The sequence below is a fragment of the Pleurodeles waltl genome, chromosome 1_2, assembly GCF_031143425.1.
Source record: "Pleurodeles waltl isolate 20211129_DDA chromosome 1_2, aPleWal1.hap1.20221129, whole genome shotgun sequence".
Taxonomy (NCBI): Eukaryota; Metazoa; Chordata; class Amphibia; order Caudata; family Salamandridae; genus Pleurodeles; species Pleurodeles waltl.
In genome coordinates this window covers 1012188886-1012209310 of record NC_090437.1, presented here as the reverse complement: position 1 = coordinate 1012209310, position 20425 = coordinate 1012188886, and the positions used below count along the sequence as shown (strand labels likewise).

The 20425-nt window shown below is 43.1% G+C and overlaps 1 protein-coding gene across 2 annotated transcripts in view; it reads right to left on the bottom strand.

Annotated features, from left to right (window-relative positions):
- The window catches only part of BEND4 (BEN domain containing 4), a 408036-nt gene that overhangs the window by 90673 nt on the left and 296938 nt on the right, over positions 1 to 20425 (bottom strand). The window contains exon 4 of one of the 2 annotated variants that reach the window (XM_069201803.1): positions 13255 to 13424. In XM_069201803.1, the coding sequence (XP_069057904.1) occupies positions 13255 to 13424 (170 nt within the window). Of the gene's footprint in view, positions 1 to 13183; positions 13425 to 20425 lie in introns of both variants that reach the window. The other variant, XM_069201800.1, reaches the window with a different exon arrangement.

Genomic DNA, 20425 nt, shown 5'->3' with positions numbered 1-20425 from the left:
GGAAGGTAAGGGTAATTTCCAAATTAGGACATGGGGTGGGGAGGTAAAATATGGATGGGTAGTGGACAGGGTCATTTTAGGGTTTAAAAGTGAGCTCCGGTCCTGGGAGGTAAGGGTAATTTTAGGGTTTAGGGCTGAGTAGAGGTGAAGGGAGGCAAGGGTCATTTTAGAAGTAAGGGGTGACTACAGGTACAGGGAGGTTAGGGAAAGTTTAGAATTATTTATATAGGTATATATACTTACCATGCATGGTTAAGCTATACGTGGTAAAGGCATGCATGGTAAAGGCCTCTGCATGGTTAAGGCTATGCGGTAAAGGCATGCGTGGCAATCACATGCATTGTAAAGTCATGCATTCTTCATGGACACATGGCTACAGTGATGATGGAATCATGGCTACCAGTCAGCCGAGGTGTACAGCCCCGGGAACATAAGATTAGTGGAAAAACTTGCATCTCCCTTCAGGGGCTCGAAATGGGTTGCTATAGGGTGCCCCTGTCGTGTAGGTTCTCGTTAACCTAATGAGACTACTGGATTTGGGCGGCAGAATCCCCTGTACTGCGGGGGACTGGTCTGAACCCACACCAGGTGACACCTGTTGGCCTAATCTGGGTTTTCTTCCGGCTAGCTAGCAGTGCCTCATCTCCACCCAAGAGCAGGGATGATTGGGCAACCGGGCGCATGACACAAATGACTCCTCAGGGAAATCGTGGCCACATCATCCGTTTCTCTCAGTTACATTAGTCTCACGTTTGCAAGGACAATCAGAGGCAGAGTATAGTTCAATAAGGTTTTATTGAAGTAACTGCATCTTAGGTAATAAAGCATGTATTGCAATACCTAGGACGATGAAGCACAACAGGATTAAAATTGTGACAAGGAGAGTAAAACACAAAAATAATGCTACCATGGTGTCACTAAGATTGTGAAGGATAGTTCCTACCTAGGCTATGTTAGAGCACAGCATGTTAAGCCCTAATTCTGCCCTTCAGGTTTCCCCTGGGAAGACATCATCCCTCATACCTGAGCAAGAGGCCTGTAATCTACATAAGCAGCTGCAACGAAGCACTCAGCAATCAGCATACAGTCGTGGTCATCTGGCTAGAATCCCCCTCTAACGTACATGGGTCAAAGTAGTGTTTTTATAATAAAACAGCTGATGTTCCAAAAAAGGATCCCCACGTAAGAGTGTGTATGTTTCTGTGAACATGGAAGACAAATCGTACCACTTTTGCCAGCAACCTATCTTACTGCAGTCTTGAGAAAAGCACAGAGTGAAAGAAATGCCTTGTTTAAGAACGCAGTGTTGACCTAGGCGAAGAACAGCTAGACAGAGAATATAAAACAAGACCACAAATGTAGCTATTGTTAAAGTAATAAAACAAAGCTGAATAAAAAATATCTAGGTTGAGGCAGGCCTAGTTTGCTACAATAACATGTGTACAATTATAGCTAAAATGGCTACACAACACCCTCCCCTTGCCAGTTCAAAGGTGGTTCAAGGCCTAACTATAAAAAAGCTACTAAAATTCATCTTAAAGCAGCTATATGGGAATGTCAATAATGACAAGTTAAAAGACACGAGCATGTGTTAAAAGGACAATTTAAAATGTTAATTGTGGGGTCAGGAAAAGCCGAATTTCAAAAGTCAGAGCCATTTTTAAAATCGCCAATTGAGTCTGGGATAACTGAAGACAGGAAATCTTCCACTTCGGTAGGTGGTAAAGTAGAAAGTTCATCGCCAATGAAAACCAAGGAGCATTCATGTTCCAAAGCCTGAGCTCCAGCTGAGGCAGCAGCATTCAGTGGTGTGCCCAACAGTGAGTTTAGAGCTGCATGATCCACAAAGGGCAACTCATAAACAGCTTCCTGTAGCAAACGCACCCTTTACACGCATGTCTGGTAAGGAGCCCTCAGCGAGAATATCAACAGGTTAGCGTCCAATGAAAGCAAGCGCTGCGTAGAAAGACAAACTTTAAGTGCACATTCAAAAGCGCACGAGAGGCATCAAAACACGGGCTTCACACAATGCAAAACCGGTCTGAATGACAGAGACCAGTCACATTCCAATTGCTCCAGGAGTGATGCTTTAAAGTACTGCATCATGTGTTCACGACACAGTTGCGCTGGTGGAAGCGTTTTCATTCCTCCTTATTGCAACAGGACAGCCATTGCGCAGAAGAATTAGCAATAGGAAGATGCCACCTATTATAGCCAAAGTTATCGGAAATCCCCCGAAAACCCTGGAGAATATTGAGTGGATGGCTGAAGATATTAAGCCAAATATAGAGGAGAAGGTGTGAACGAAACCAGAACCAACAGCCTTAAAGGAATTTGCGATTCCAGTAGTACTGGACGCATTAAATATCCGTCCCATGAGTTCACCAGAGTGTCTCGGAAAGTTAGTACTTAAAAGGGACTGTATCTCTGCTGATGACCTCGCAACCTGAAGCGCATAGGTCACGCATGCAGATGTATGCGCCACATGTTTTTGAAACAATAAAGCCTTGAGTCTGCTCAACTTGTCAAAATTCACATTTGAAGTAGCGATATGGGGCCAAATCTCAGCTACTTCCCTCTGTCGTGTAGGGGGAAAAAGTACATTCCGACAGCATGTAACAATTTTGGAGACCGAAACGACAAACTATTTCGGCTCGCATCCCACAACAGCTCTCACTATTGAGGAGAACACAGCTGCCATTCGAGAGCACCTGGATTCAGGTGTAATCAAGGGGACTGGGACTCCCTTCAGATAACAGGCCAAATTTGCTGCCGAAGTGTTACACGTCCGTGCAGGGACAGCTGTTTACAAACCATTGAATGGCTGACAGAAGTCTCGCATTCACTACCGCTAAGAAAGACCTCTTTCATGCCATTGAGACATTTGTACAGCTATCTCCTAGCCTTTCATATCTGCCTACTAGAATGTGTTTTAAGCAGGATGTGAATTGAAGATTAAGTCAGTGTTATTAGACAGGAGACTGAGGTGTTCTCTAACAGCATCTAGTGAGGAACTCTTCAACCATTGCTGGCATAGTTTCCCTTCACTGTGTGTTGTTACTATACCTGCATGTTCAGATGACACATAGCGAGGGTCAGGCCTACTTGTTCTAAAACTCCCCGGAGGAGTATATAAAACATTTATGACACCCATTGGTATCTATTGGCCACAATAACCACCCGCCAGGACGCGAAAGTCAAGCATTAAATGTGCCTTTTTGGACCCATTCATCGAGCTGATCTTCAGTTGTATTTATATACTTCTGCCATTTGTAAAATTTTGCAGGGGCAGGAATTCAAATCCTCAACTTGTCTGTTGTACAGTTTCAATCAAAAACATAATTTGAACAGGTATCAGGCATGCTCTGAATAAAGCTTCCTTTCCCCTTATTTGCCAATGTTTTGTTCCCCACACACTTTTTAAGTCTATCTATTTCAGCCAATATTCATAGCCTTCTATAGCCAACCGGGAAACAAAGGAATCTGAATAAATGAATTTTGTATCTGTCAATAATATATGTACATTTTCCATCAATGGCAATTTGAAATAATATGATCAGGCATTTTTAACATTGTGCCCAGAAAAATATGCAAATTTTTCTGAATATGTTTTAGAACTCCCTTGTGGTGGAGTTCCCATTGTGTGTAATTAAAAATAGTTTTTGGGGTACTTGCTTTGTGAATGAAATGGTGTCCAAAATAAATATAGCAACACATGTCACCATAATTTCCTTTGGATTGATAAATATCCTCACTTTCAAATACAGTAAAATACTGCAACTCATTCATCATAGAATCAACTGTTTTCACATCCCAGTCATCAGAAACATCTCCGGGTATTATTACATCATTCATAGAAAGTTTAAACACATATGGTATTTGAATGACCTCCGTCGGGCCGTATTTATCAAATGTGACTTTATCCCAAACAATCCCATCAGGAATTCATATAGCGGAAATGTTCACAAAAGACAAGTCTCTGCGGACCTTGTGAAAAGAAAAATGGGGTTTAGGACCTCATCCACCAGTTCAACTGTTGATCGTTCAGGAAGGTAATGACCATGTTTTAGTAGAAAGAAAGTAACAACAAAGCCAATCCAAAGAAGAAAAGCTAATACAGTGAAGGAAAGCCACAGATAGTTCCATGGGAAAATAAAATAATTTGTTTTAAGCCAATTTATCAGGTTACATGCTTTTGGTAGTTCAGATGCAGAAGAGGTGAATGAGTCCGAAAAGGTGTCATTAATGTCGGCAAAGTATCCAGAAGCAGTTCATGCAAAAACTGGAGCTGTATTTGAAGGAGGAGAACTGGTAGGAATCTCTAGAGGTGGTTCACTGTAAATGACGCCATCGGTTTGTGTAGAGGTCGAATCAAATCGATCAGCAATTTCCATGTTACTTGTTGCAATTATGTTAGTGAAACTAATGCAAGATCATTTTCCACCCTCCCCAAGCTCGGAGAGGTGTCAGCGTTGCTGCTCAAAACTTGTACAGGGACATCTTGACCAGTAGTGAGAGGGAATCAGGTACTACTGGTTGTTCCTCTTGGTCTGCTGTGCACGATCGGCTACATGGTGTAACTTGACATTGTCAATGGAGACAAAGCAGTTTTCTTTAGAACCAGGCAGCGGTGGTAAAATAACAGTTCTGGTACCATGTATTCCCAAGACTGGAATCGGTGCATGACAGGAAGGACCAAACTCCTTGTTCACAGCAACCTTTTCACATACCAACCTTTGGAATCCAGCTGGTAGATGTTATTGGTACATCCGTAATTCCTACAGAGGCAGCACTGGCAGAAGCGTTGTCATCACGGAACTGTTTTAATTCCTGCAAGACAGTGATATGTTCATTTATGTCAAAAGGTGTTTCTGCCGCCTCCATGCCAGGACCATCAGGATCTGGAACATACATTTGAGTTCCAAACAGGCACTCGTATGAAGTACAACCCCCAGGGACCTTCTAGGTAGATTATTAAGTGCTCTCTGGACTCCATACAGGTGATTAAGCCAACTACGACCCGTACCTAAGACTCTGACTGTTAAGGATTACTTTAAATCTCGGTTTCGTCGCTCCCCAAAACTATTTCCCTCAAGATGAAATGGAGACGAGTAATGGAGTTGGACCACTAACAAAGCCATGGCATCCCTGAATGCTCTTGAGGCGAAAGCAGGGCCCTGCTCCGAGTTGAAAGCCACAACTGCATATGTGCCGATAAAGACTTGCAAATCTTTAAAAACAGTCCGAGCGTCAGCCGAGCATTGTGGCCACACCCATAAAAATCTGGAGCAGGAGTCAATAGTGACTAAGATGTATTTGTATGCACTATCCTGTGTCAGGGGACCGCAATGGTCCAAGTGCACACATTGTAATGGTTTGTTAGAAATTAAGAGGGGTGTCTGCGGTGGGTGTTTGACGGTGGACCCCTACATTTGTTGGCAGATATCACCACAAAGGACATACTGCTTGGTCTGTTTGTATAGACCTGGCCACCAATAACGTGCTTGCAATAATGATATTGTAGCCGCCACACCAGTATGGGCAGAAGCAACTCCCTCATACGCTGCTTTGATCAACTCTGGTCTTAAGTCTTTATTGGGAATTACTCGAACTCCCACGCCTGGTATTTATACTTCTGCATCAAGGAAGCCTACCATCCGGTAGAAATATTTAGCAGGAAAAGCTTTTGGTAAAGGCGCGCCTTCAGCCATGGCTTTTACGGCTGCTCATATGTCATCGTCCGGTTTCGTTCTAGAAGGAGTTACATTAGCAACAGAAGCCGTAGCTACTGCTGATTAGGCTGCTTCATCAGCCAGCGTATTCGCAGCAACATGTATTCCACTGCGCTGGTGTCCAAGTGTGTGTACAACATGGACATTTGGTAGCGTTTCCTTCAAATCCGCTATTTTCCCCCACAGAAGTCTGTGTTTGATGGTGTTACCTTTGGAATCTCTGAACCCATTCTGGCACCAGTAATGCAGATATTAATTAAAGGACTGGACACAATAATACAAATCACATACAATCAGTGTTAGCTGGTCAGGATCCGTATGTTCCAGTGCCATCACCAGAGAATTTGGCTCTGCTAGTTACGCAGGGCGTGGGTAAAGGTACATTGTGGATAGAATTTACTACCCTCCATATAGCTGCTTATGACTGCGCAAGCAGCGGAGTATTGATGCTTTGTGCCTATTGCAGGTTGTGCTGAGACATCAGTGTACATGACTCTTTGATATTGATCAATAGGCAATGTATTTGCAGGAACTGGGTATTCTAGTTCATACTGCAAAAATTCTTGAGTTTGTAACTTTGGGTCAAAAATATAGTCAACATCAGTGGCTGTCAGAGACATTGCCCATTTGATCCAACGTGGATGTAATGCTTTAGAGTTTGGAACGCTAGCTTTGGTAACAGCCTCAAGGGCTGGGATTGGAGATACATCAATAATACGTTTCCCCTGGGCTAGTGGTCTTTCCTTAATGGCAGTCATCTGAACAGCAGTGAGAATTTTCTCAGTGGGAGCAAAACATTGTTCTGCTGTAGAGTACAGATGTGATTTGTATGCAATTGGGACTATCTCACCCTCATTGAATGTTACATAGGTGAAACCAATGGCACCAGCAATTACTCTGATGACCCTTGTGTATAAATGTGCTGCAAGCATGTCTTGTTGCAATGCTCCAAAAATGCATGTGTGTTCAACTGTCCAGAATTTACTAGAAAAGTCAGGATGTATCAAGTCATATAAGGATTAAGGTAATCTGGAATGTATGTTCTGCCAAAATTCAGAAAACCCAATAGAGATTGGAGTTTTTTAATGGTATTTGGAGCATGTAACTTTGTGCATTTTTCTAAGAATTGTAATGCTAGCCTCTTTCCTTCACTTGATAATTCGTATACCCAGAAACAGGGCACTAAGGAAGGCTATTTTTGTTTTTTTGAAGTTGAATTTATAGCCGAATTCGGCAAATCCTACAACAATGCAGGCTACCCGTCTTAGATGTTGCAGTATTTTTTGTCTGTAAGGTAGGTATCATCTACATAGGACAATGCTTCAGGGTCAATGTCATGTAATATTGAAGTCACACGAGCTGCAAACAGCCCTGGACTGTTCTTATACCCCTGTGGTAAACAACAGAATTTTTTCTGGGAGCCTAGTGCAGTAAAACTTGTTAACTACACAACACCCCAGTTCCAGGTGGGCCAAGGGGCATGAGGTTTCCCAAAAGATGAAGTAGTTTGATCGTCCAAACGTCCATGACTCAATCTTTGAAGCAGTTGTTCTGATTTGGACTCAGCCAGCCAGCTGTAAGGTCAGGTGCACCCTGGGAAAGCTCAGTTCTCTTCAAGTAAACCTTCATGAAGATGCCAGCAAACTGGGCCTTGCTAATGGTCTCCTGATCATGACAGCTACTCTCATCCGAAGGCAGTCATGCAACTTTGTCTACCAGATCAAGGTTACAGCAGCAGGGGTTTTCCATCTCTGATTTCAGTCAAGGTTTCTTACTGACCTTGAAACAAAAGACAGCTGCCAGGGCATTATGGTGAAGAGTTTCAAAGGATCACATTCCATCCCAAGGCCTAACTGGAAGCCAATAAAGATTAATTCTACCTTGGAAAACATCAGATGGGCCACTTTTCTCACTGCATAGTTTTGAATTATCTGCAGTATATGGAAACGTGCTTTTGGGAGATCAAGGCAGAGTATGTTCTAATAGTTCATCCTAGATAGAATACAAGCAGGGACCACTTAAGCATAGTGCTCCAGAGACAGGAATCGAAGAGCTTTGCCTAGAAATTGGGTATAATGAAGCAAACTGAGGAAACCATACTGTTCTGCAAATCAGGAGGAAGATGATGGTCCAGAATTATTTTCAAAGATTTAACATTTTCAATTATTGTAGGCGGGTGACCCAGTGACCAAGGCCAGATAGTATTTTACCAGCACTGAGGTTTTTTTTTTGCCAACCAGTAGCAACACTGTCCTATTAGCATTTAATTTAAGGATGTCAATTGACATACAACCCTGAGCTTGATTAAAACACTGTCAAATTTGTAGTAACTTTGGTATTATCCAGTCAGATATTAAGCTGAGTAACATCAGCATAAGGTATTCCAAGACAGCTGTGAGATCTGATTTGCTCACTTTATGTATGTATTACCAGCATAGGAAACAATGAGGAGCCCTGCGGGACTCAATATTTTGAGGCCATGCATCCTGACTGATATGGTGGCAAGGCAACAACTTGAGATTGATATTCCAAAAAGGAAGCAGGCTAAGCAAGAACTGTTCCAGAGAATTTCAGCTTGGCTGCCTGTCCACTGTTGCTGTCCACTGTATCAAATGCTGTGGGAGGATCCAGGAGGATCAGGGCTGCCGAATATCCCTGTCTATAATTAATTTGAGGTCATCAAGAACAAAGACCAGCACAGTCTTGGTACCTGAAGCCTGATTGCCAAGGGTCAAGGCTTCACATGTCTTCTAAGAATTTAGGAAGTTGTTTAGCAATAATGTGTTCCAATAAGCTTGCCAGGGGCTGGTAGTAAAGTAATGGGCTGATAGTTTTCAGCTGAAAATGCATCTAAATTATCATTTTTCAACAAAGGTGTAATGATTCCAGCCTTCCCCCTGCCGGAGAGAGTACCCACTGAAAACTAAAGATTTATGATTCCGGTTCAGTTAGGAACAGTAACATCCACATAATAGGAGAGAAAAGGGACTGAGCAGATGTCATTGTGGGGCCTGGTTTTAGAAGGGTGGGGACTTCAGAGGCCATCTGGATTACTATTGCAAAGGTGCTTCCACTGATTAGTCATGCAATTAATCAATCAAGGATTTATAAAGTGCTCCAAATCACCCGTAAAGGTCTCAAGGAGCTAGGGATGCTCACTGCTTCATGATCATCTGTTCATTTGAACAGCTAGGTCTTGAGTTCTTTCCTGAATTGCCGGAGCGATTAGGCAAACTTGAGGTGCAGGGGAAGGTCATTCCAAGCTTTGGCCACCAGGTGTGAGAAAGAGCGCCCTCCGCTGTTGCTTCAGCAGATTCAGGCATTGCCTGCGTGGAAGAGGAAGACGGACCATACATGTCTGGTCAGTTGGTGGAAAGTCATGCGTTTGTTGGTGTATGCTGTTCCTTCGTTGAGCAGGGCTTTATATGTGTGGATTAACATCTTGAAATGGCATCTCTTCTGGATCTGGAGCCAGTGTAGCTTCTTGAAGTGGGGTGCAATGTGCGTCCATCTGGGGTGGTCAAGGATGAGTCTTGCAGCTGAGTTTTGTATTGTATGCAGTCTCTTCAGGAGGCATGTGGTGATTCCTACATAGAATGTGTTCCCGTAGTTCAGCCTGCTGGCGCCGAGGGCCTGCGTGACGGTCCTTCTGGTATTAACTGGGAGCCACCTGAAGATCTTGAGGAGTATGCATTGGGTGTGGAAGCAGGCGGATGAGACTGCGTTTACCTGTTTCTTCATTTATAGCTTGCTGTCCAAGATGATGCCGAGGTTGTGGGAGTTGTCTGTCGGGCGAGGGATGAGCTGAGTTCAGCAGGCCCTCATGTGTCATTCCATGGTGAGGTGTTGTTCCAACGATGAGGATTTCAGTCTTGTCAGAATTGAGCTTGAGACAGTTGGCCTTCATCCATTCAGCGACATTCATCATACAGCTGTGGAAGTTGGTTCTGGTGGAAGAAGGGTCTTCTGACAGCGAGAGGATAAGCTGGGTGTTGTCGGCATAGGAGATGATGTTAAGTGAATGTGATCTGATGGTGTCGGCCAACGGTGTCCTGTACGTGTTGAAGAGGATGGGGATGAGGAATGATCCTTGGGGGACGCAGCAGATGATCTTCTTGGGTTCGGATGTAAATGGTAGGAGGCGGATTTTCTGGGTTCCTCTGGTGAGGTATGAGGCGAGTCATTTGAGGGTGTTCCTGAACTCCGATGTGGTGGAGTCTGTTCATCAAGATGTGATGGGAGCCGGTGTCGAAAGAGGATGACAGGTCCAGAAGGATGAGGGCTGCTGTTTTGCTGTGGTCGAGGACGGCCCTGATGTTGCCGGTAGCTACGATAAGGGATACATCGGTGCTGTGGTTGGCTTGAAATCTGGATATAAAGGGGCCCAGGAGGTTGTTGTGTTCCAGGTGTTCGATGAGCTGGTGGTTAATTGCCTTCTCGAGAACCTTCGCTGGAAAGTGAAGCAGGGAGATGGGCCGGTAGTTCTTCGGTGCTGCTTGGCCGACAGATGGTTTCTTCAGGAGGGGTCTCATTTCAGTATGTTTCCAGTCCTCAGGGAAGGAGGCCGGAGTGATGGAGTTATTCAGGACCTTTTTGAGCTCCTTACCAATCATCTTGTTCCCGAGGTTGAAGACATGGTGGGGACACAAGTCCGCTCCAGAGTGCACGGGGTTTGTGATGGAGATTGAGGCTTGACTTGTGAGAGGGTCCCAATGGGTGAGCAGGCGCTTGGGGTTGGTGTTTGTGGGTGTTAGCATGCTGATGCTGTTGAGAGCGGGGTGTTGAGGTTTGATGTTTTTGTAAATGACCAAGATCTTGCCATGGAAGAAGTCTGCCAAGGTGTCACGCAGTTCTTGGGAGGGGGTGATGCCCTTCTCTGCAGCTGCAAGGTTGGAGAAATCCTTTATGATGGCAAAGATCTCCTTGCTGTGGTAGGGGGAGCTGAGTGAGATGGGAGGGGGCTGTGGGCAAATAGTCTCTCACTTTCTAGTTCTCTCCTCTTTCGCATTATATCATTCTCTCTTTCCATCCTCTATCTCTCTCTCTGTTTACGCCCACGGTGTGCCTGCAGTGGTATACCGCATGGAACTGAACAGAGTGACAGAGCATGAGATAAATGGCCAGTGCTGCTATGAATGTCAATTCACCAAAATGGTGGGGGTAGCAGAAGTGACATTACATTCCCCTTTGACCTTCACTCACACACACACATGCTTACACTTAAACACATTTTCACACCCTCACCAGCAATCACACACAACATGCATTTAAAAACAATTTTTACTTACCTCAGCTGCCAGCTAGGTCATTTTCCAGCTAATTCTACTCCCTGTTTATTACCCTACTAGTAGATACTGTAATACTATTGGTGTACTAAAATAATTGACAGAAAACAAGTAGAGTGGCCATAAGGATGAGTGAGCTGCCACTGTGTTCTTGACACTGATTTTGTCACCTCTGGGCCAGTGGTCGGAAAGGCAGTGCAAGGGGTCACAATGGGAAAGCCAGGGGTCGCAGCTACGACTCCTGGCGACTCCTAAATGCTGTCTATGAGCACTGTCATGCCTCTGACCAGGTGGCCTGGGGGCTAACAGCAGTCAGCTTAAATGTTTCCAACAGTGAAGTCAGCTGAGGCTCAATTGGTGGAATCCCTGCAGTTCCCCCACCTCCAAATGGGGCAGGAAAACTGGTAGTTTGGCAATCAGACCATGGCAGATGTCTCTCATCTGTCAAACTTTAAATATTCCCCAAATGTCTCCATACAAAACAAGTAGCTAGAGGCAGCCCAAATTAACCTCATTAAAATCTCAGATACCCTCAAAGGTCTGTTGCATCGGCATACTTAAGAGAAGCTACACTCTATTCAAAGCACTTGACTTCTGATGACCTGGTGTTCACAAGACCAAGACAAACCCCCTAGAGCCATTAAATAAATCAGGCAAGTCCAGTGCTTAATTTGAGCTCGTGGTTTTCGGTTCTCGGCACTGGCACTTGATGCTCAACATCTGCATTAATGACAGTCCACCACATGGTGGCACTGCCTGTCTAATTTTGAGATGAGCACAAGAAATAGATAATACCTGCCACCCATGCCATGCTTATAGCTTTGGGTGGCCTGGAATAGTCTACATTGTCACACTTGTAGAAGTTTGATGGTTAGTATTTATGTTGGTACTGCCCTTGGCAACACTGGCAGGGGCAATAGGTGGTGTAAGCTGCAGTCACCGCCTAAGAAAAGCTCTGGCACTTACTATTTTACAAATTAAGCACTGGGAAGTCACCACGTGATTGACTGGTTGCCTTTAGGTGGTGGCATGGGGGGCAGAATAAGAGAACCAAAAGAAGAAGAAAGTGATCAGAAAGTGTGATGCATGCAGCCTACTTTGAAGTTAACCAGGAAATAGCACACCACTTCACTCAGGTCTGGATCAAAGACCCCACATTCAATAATGCATAGCACAGAGATAAATTGGCAGATAAAATTAACTGTAATTCCAATTGTTTGTGCTTAGCCTTAGGGATAACAGCTAGCGGCATAATAACCCAGCCTGCACGCGCCCTAATCACTTTCACTGATCTTCCTAAAACAGCATCACAGGCTGACACCTATTGAAAAGGCATAGTAAACAACGAAAACTATTTTATTAACACAGCTTGGAGCCTAAATAAACTATTGAAAGGAAAAAGGTACTTGGCTTCAGATTTATTCTAAGAGAATCTCTATTGCTGTGCTTTGTCTTTTTACCTATATGGAGACAAGAGGAGTTCCTCGGTGAGCTGGGTGTATTTGTATAGGGTTTCATTAAAGGGGAGTATGGTTGTTCAAAGTAGACTCAACGTTAAAACACATAGGGGGTTATTCCAACTTTGGAGGAGTGTTAATCCGTCCCAAAAGTGACAGTAAAGTGACGGATATACCACCAGCCGTATTACGAGTTCCATAGGATATAATGGACTCGTAATACGGCTAGTGGTAAATCCGTCACTTTTCCGTCACTTTTGGGACGGATTAACACCTCCTCCAAAGTTGGAATAACCCCCATAGACTGTGAAAAGGAGGGGCAAGTTGATTAAGACCTTGTTATAGAAAGCTATATTTAACGAGTAGAACATTTACTGAAGCCCTGTGGGCCAACACAGCCTGCTATCCTTCAAAGCCTGACAAAGTTAGTATCACAGAGTTGGGCAACAGGGAAATCTGTTGTTAGAGAAGTGCAATACACTGGTCCTGTTTAAACCGTATAAAATGTAAGGGATTATGATCATACATGGCCTCCAGAGACCCTTCAGATTATAATGTGTGCTGCACAAATGATCATTATTTTTACTATTGAAGAACATGGCCCAGAAAGCAATACTTCATACTTCAACAAGTCAAGCTGTATTTAAACAATACCAGCATAATGAAATGAGATCATGTATGATGGAGATGGAGGGTATAGATGCAGTACCTCTGAGACATGTTACTTTTACCGGATCCAGAGGACGTCTTTCAGGACCTGTGTCTGCTGACTGAACTGACCTTTTCCTTTTTCCAAGGCCGCACGAGTACTTGAGCTCATCAGTCGTGAAAACGAATCTGATGAGATATCGAAGGAGGCGCCGTCCATCTTTCTTTGAGGAATTGACCGCCTCGTCCCACTGTTTACTGGTGATGTACACAGGGTAGTTGTTCAGTAACTGCTTGCTTCCCTGTAGTATGAACACACAATACCCGTTATGTAATCATACATCTTCATATACAATGAAACACAATCCACTACTGAGTATAGTTTCAAAGCTGAAATCGGCAACATGTTAACAGTTCTTTGCTTTTGAGCTTGATTGCAACTTCATTACAACCATGGAGGAGCCAGGATTGTGGCCGGTGGAGGCCTGGTGGTTTGTAACGCATTCTACCACCCTCCCCCTTTCACATTCTCCTGCTCCCCAGCCTGTTTCTTTAGGTATGAAATGACTCAATAACAGAATCTGGAGTGTGGTGGGATGTGTGTATGTGTCTGCTGGCACCCCTTCATCACTAAGGGCCACATGTACGCATGTTTTGCGACTCGCAAATCGGTTGCAGTGCTATTTGCTACCGTGCAAAACACGAAATGGTATGTACAAATGTTATTTCGGAGTAACAAATAGCAATGCAACTGATAACGCGTCCAGCCCTTATAAATTACCTGTACCTGGACACGTTGGAGGTCGGTGAACCTTTTAGCCGAGTTGGGCTCTCCTCATCCTCGAATAGTCGGGTTATTTAAATCAATAATTAATGACTGTAGTATGCGATAGCCAATACTCAATTAGCAGATCTAAATAATACATTAGGAATCAATAACAGTTGGTAATTCGATGCGCCATGACCTTTCAGTCATGAATAACCACACCAGTTTATTAAAAGTTAGTGAATTTATTTCCCTATATTAACAAAGCTAGCACAATGTATATAAGTCTCAACACCAAATGATATATGTATACGAACATTACTAGCTGTCCATAACGGCGGAAGAAACGCAGTCTACGAAATATCTGAATAATGGTGCATTCAGTTATGGCAATGCAAATCACTAATATGAGTAACTGTATTTGACTAATCTCGTACATTGGTCAGCATAACAAGATTTCAATTCAACATGGTGCATCAATTCCATACCTCGACTAACCTCTAATTAGCATTGACATGTGTGGGCTTCATGCAAAACGAATTTAGTCAACACAAATTTGGAAAACTTCTAGCTTGGGCCCAATCAAAATAGCAGTTGGTACCTAGAGGGAAAAACACAATGCATAATACAATTATCCTTTCATATTTACCAATTTCAATCAGCATTCAAGAATATCTTCGTCCTTCAGGTACCGGTTCGGTCAGCATGGGGCAGAATTTCAAAGGGGCAAAGTTAGGGCAGGTTTCCTTGCAGCAGCAAGGAGAATGGGCAAAGTTACTGCATAGGCAAGATGGAGCAATTTAAAGTTAAAGTCTCTAGGGTGAGAATTCTCATAGTCTCTTTCTCAGTAATAGAGAAAAGGGCATCAAGATGTCGTCTAAAATGGCGTCTGGCATTCGGCTTCAAAGATGGCATCAAGGAAAAATGGCTGACTTCTCTTTGTCCAGTGGGTTTAAATAAGAAACATTCCAAATTCAGCAGGGTCTTCCATTGGAGAGTTCATAAGGTGGCTTCAAATTGACCAATGAAAAATGTCTTTCTACTAGCACTCGTTTATGCATACATTGTCCTTGGAACCTTGGAACACAAGTTGCAACATGGGTTGCCAATTATTTTGATATCTGTACCTCCTTTGTCTGCACCTGCAGAGACTGACCTTGCTTCAAAGGGGATGAAACTGGCCTAGTACGAAACCTTGGAGATAAGTGTATTAGTCATCTTCTACTGGAAAAATTCAACTTTTAAATGTGAATATATGTTACATTAGTTCAAGGAAAAGTCACGCAGTTAGAATTTGAGACCAGGCAACTAGGCCAAAGCCTCTACTAAATTTAAGCTAAGCACAAACAGTTTCAATAAGAAATCATAACACACATTTGCGATTAGGACGGATTACTACATTTTTTAATTCGTCATGATTATAAAGCACGTTTATAATATTGGCGAACTACTCCGAGGCCACAATTTCCCCCGTACATTATTTTTCTTTTACTAAAATCACACTACATTATACAATTTTGGTTACATGATACGTAGATATATGTTAGACCCTCTTTTTCTGCGTCATCAATCCCTCCTCTGATGACTAATTATGTCATCACATCAAATCTTCCCACAAATTTTATTCCATTAAAATTCTGTCCTAGTAATTTGGTACGTCAGTCAATTCCCTCTTTCTTTTGGTTCCCTTTGATTTTTCTCTGTATATTTCTACTATTTTGTTCTCTATTTTCTCTTCTCTTTTCCTTTTGTTCCTTGCTTTTAACATTTTGATAGCTTTCCATATTCCCCAAATGCCTAATACACAAATTAATATTATTAATATTCCCTTTATCATTTTCAGTAATAATCCATTCCAAACGTTGCTGAGCCAGTTTCCCACTGAAGCAAATCCTTTTCCAACCTTCTCCCATACTCCTGGTTCTTTCAATTCCTTTAAATCTGTACTTTCGTTAGTTAAGTTTGTAAGCATTTTTCTAATACGCCCACTGCTGTCCGGTATATATGTACAACAGTGACGCGTACCAAGCATTTTGCAAACGCCGCCATCCTTTGCTAAAAGAATATCTAAGGCAAGCCGATTTTGAAGAGTCATAGCTCTTTCTGCAGCGAGTTCAGCATCCATCAGGATTATAGCTCCTGAGAATTTTGTCAGCATGTTATCCACAATAGTAGACAACTTTCGTATTTTGATCAAATTCAATATGACTCCTACTGAAGGAATCAAAGCTCCAAATATATCTCCTACCACACCAGAAGCTGTCTCTCTCTTCCGAACATGATGTGATTCAGACAGCTTTGGAAATTTCTTTAAGTCGTCTAGTTGATAAATCTTTGGGAATACTATTCCCAAATAACACCTCCCATACCATCCTTTAGGAAGACGATAATAGGTGTTAAGTCCACAAATATAGTATACCCCTGGAATAACTGGGTCTTGTCCATTCAGCATGAACGTCCATTTAGGTTGAAACAAAAACGTGTGTTTACACTCACTCGTTCCCACAAAGACTGTGTCATAATATGATTTATGTCTATGTATACAGAATCTCCTTACGTGTAATGTATCAAAAGCTATTTTCCCTTGTGTCTTTATGGCGGCAAAAGCATAGTTATCTACAGATGTCCTTTTATGTAATTCCCTTTCTAATTCCTCCTTCATTTCTTTCCTCCTGTTGTCAGTGCGGTCTAAGAAGTTTATTTCCACCGGTGAAAGCAAGCATGTAAGGTTCTCTCTATGTGCGTGAGCTGTGTGAAAAGGTGACAACGGCTCAAAGAAGCCTCTCATTAATTTTATGTAATAATCTCTGGCTACTTTACGCAGGTACTCGATTATGGGGACATATGCAAATGTAACATCATAATTAGAGTAAAAATAATGAATGTACGTCTGACCATAAAATCTGGACATTATTATACTACATGTAATTCCATACGTAAGAGGCATGCTATGATATGTCACCCCTTCCACTACTGAGGTAGGTATTTGTGTACACACATAACAATCTTTCGCATCCATGGTCTCAACATACTCACTCAACAAGCGATAGAAAACATTAGACGAAAGTTCCTTTTTATCATGCAGATGTCTTTCATCTTGTTCGAGTCTCTTTAAAGCTGTTAGTTCAGTAGTAATAGTAGGTCTAGAAGTAAAAGCGTCATTCGTTTCTCTCTCACCCTTCCCATGCATTCCAAGAACTATTGCTACAATGATTAGTACGCATGGAGTTATTAAGCCTATACACATGTATTTACAACACTTCATTTTATGCCCCTGTGTAGTGTAGCCTGTCATGATCTGTATAGAATCAGAAAGTTGAAGACACCTTATCAAATCGGATTTGCAGATATATGTACAAAGCTGAACGAGTTCAATGTTCACACAGTTTTATTTAGCAGCTTAGTCTCTCATCGGTTAGCAGCTTTGTCTTAAAATCGGTTTCAGAGTCAATCAAGTTTAGCAATGTCTTAGCCGGTTTAAAAGTCAATCAGGTTATCAATGTCTTATTCAGTAAAGTTCATGGGGTTTCACTTCTCAAGTGCCAAAGTGGAGTTCTGCCTCTTCGTTCTCGAGACTGAGAGACAAGAATTCGTCTGACCAATCGTTAGCGGCTATGTGTGCCCACTCCGGACCAGAGTACCTTCTGCTCGGTAATCTTTTCCTTTTCAATTTTGCATCTCCCTTCGATTCTCTCTCACGGGTGCTTTCTTCCTTGGTCAGGTCTTTCTCTTCACTTGGTGTTGCTATTGCGACAGACACTTCTTTTCTTTTCTCTTTCAACTTTGGCTCTTCATTCTCATTTGGTATTTCTTTAATCCTTAGCTTCACTGGTGATATACTCTGCCTCCGTTTCGCACCGTTTTCGCCTGAGGGACCTGCAACCGATTCCAGAAGGGGTTGAGCGATTTCACTTTGTCCCTCCTCTTTTTCTTCCTCCAGGAGGTCGATCAGATTTTCCTTTTCCTTTCCTGTATCGTCTGCTTCTGGGAAAGCCCTCCTCTAATCAGGCTCTCCTGCTTCTTCACTTGTTGCAGGCTCTTTGTCACCCTCAGGGTCTCCGTCGCTCTCTGATGTCTCTCCTCCGTTCTCCTCAAATGGATCGGCTGTTTCTTCCTCGGAGAGTATCTCTCCCTTCTCTAATTCTGTTTGTTCACCTCTAGGTTCTCGCTGCTTTGTCTCGGTGTCTGGTACTTTCTTGTCGGTCACTGGTGATTTCAGTGCTTCAACTTCCTCTTCTGTGGGGCACATCACCCTTTTCGTGTGACTGGCGTGAATCCAGATGGGAACTCCCGCACATTTCACAGCGGTAGTAGTCGTCAGAATCACTTGGAAAGGTCCTTTCCAACGAGGTTCCAGACATGACTTCTTCACGTGCTTCTTTATCACGACCCAGTCGCCTGCTTTCAGGGCGTGTCCTGGACCTTGGATCGGTGGCAAGGTGGTTGCCTCCACCTGGTGAGAAAAAGAGCGTACCACATCAGCTAGACCTTTGCAGTAGTCCAACACCATATCATCTGTAATATTAAAAAGAGCATTTGCAGGAACTGCTGGAAGTCTCATAGCCCTGCCAATGAGGATCTCGTGCGGGGACAGTCCAGTTTTCCTATCAGGGGTGTTTCTCATAGACATTAGTACCAAGGGCAATGCATCAGGCCATTTCAAGTTTGTTGATGCACATATTTTCGCCATTCTTGATTTCAATGTGCCGTTCATTTGCTCCACTAGGCCTGAGGCTTCAGGGCGGTAGCTACAATGCAACTTTTGCTCAATGTTCAGCGCTGCACACAGTAATTTTATTACTTCGTTATTGAAGTGACTTCCCCTATCTGATTCTAAAGAGATCGGGAATCCGAAACGTGGTATTAGTTCCCTCAAGAGTAGTTTGGCAACTGTGAGACTGTCATTTCTACGTGTGGGGTATGCTTCAATCCAGTGACTAAAAATACACACAATCACTAACACATACTTCAAGCCTCCATGCACAGGCATTTCAATAAAATCCATCTGCATCCTGCTGAATGGACCTCCAGCTCTCCCAATGTGGCTCAAATTTACTACTGTTCCTTTCCCCGCATTCATTTGTTGACAAATGACGCAACGGTGGCAAACTGCTTCAGCAACTTGAAGGAATTTGGGGTTAAACCAATCAGTTTTGAATAGTCTGACCATGGCGTCCCTTCCAAGATGAGCCTGTCCATGGTAGAATCTGGCCAACAGTGTCAACAGACTGTTAGGCAGAACCAATTTCTCTTCACTTGAGACCCACAAATCATCTGGTTTCTTTACACATTGCAATTTACTCCATGAGAGTTTCTCATCTTCGCTAACATCGTTTTGTAAAGACTTCAATTCATCTATTGTATCTACAACTTTTATAGCAAAGGCTTCGCTTGGCTCAAGTTCTGGCTCATTTATCAAGTTCCATTCGTCTCTGAGCAATATACAGTTCAATGCGCAAAATCTTGCGACTTGATCTGCATACCCGTTTCCGTTTCGCATCTGCGGTTGAAACATAGCATTTCCCTGTTGTTGTTTCTGCGGCATCTGCTGTTGAAACCCTTGCAAACCTTGCAAACCTGTCTGAGCTGCCCTAAGCTGCATCACCATCACCTTTTCCTTCAACCTTTTCTGTTTTGTCTCAATCTCATCACTGCAGTATTTTGCATAGTTCAACACTTCATCGATCGATTTTGACTGCCAACAAATCAAATGCATTTTGGTCATCTGACTGACCTCAGGTCTCAGCCCTTCCACAAATCCGAACACAAAATGGAGCATGTCCTTTGCCTCTATCGTTTCCGTGCCACTATAATCTTTAAACACTTTCAACAACCTCTCATAGTATGCATGTATCGATTCTTTAGCCTCTTGTGCTGTCCTGTCAATCCTCTGCCAATCCACATTTTTCGACGCAACCTTGGTTTTCAAGTGCTCGATCACCTTATGGTATAAAATCATTACCGTAGGCGATGGTGCACCTGTGTCCCTATCTCTTTCTGGTTCACTCGTCGGCAAACCTACAGCCCTTTTGCAATCTTCCCATAAATCTGCCGGAACCACAATTTCAAATAAAGTATTCAGGTCTTCCCAGAGACATTTTGCGAGTTCACGAATCCTTCTGTCTGTTGATACCATTCAATCGGTTTCTCTCTCAATTTAGGGAAATCATCCGTAAAGGATTGAATATCGCACCTGTGCCATGGTACATGTACAAGTTTTCCCCCTGCTGTCTCTCTCATTGGCAACATGGTTATCAGATCATCACTCTGTTGTGCCTTTTCATTCCGGTCTGGGGTACTCTCCTTCTTCTTGTCCTTTTTCTTAACCCATCTGCTTTCCCACTTATCTAGGCATCTCCATACCTGTGCGCTCTGCAGTATCTCCTTGAGGTGCATTTTCATCCCTGCCGATCTCATGTGCTCAAAATCTTTTGTCTCAAAGTCTAACCTGTAACTTCTGCTCAAGTGTTTAGTTTTACCTATATCGATCTTGTTTCTGTCTGCAATTTCTTGTAACTTCTTATGTATGTTACTCAC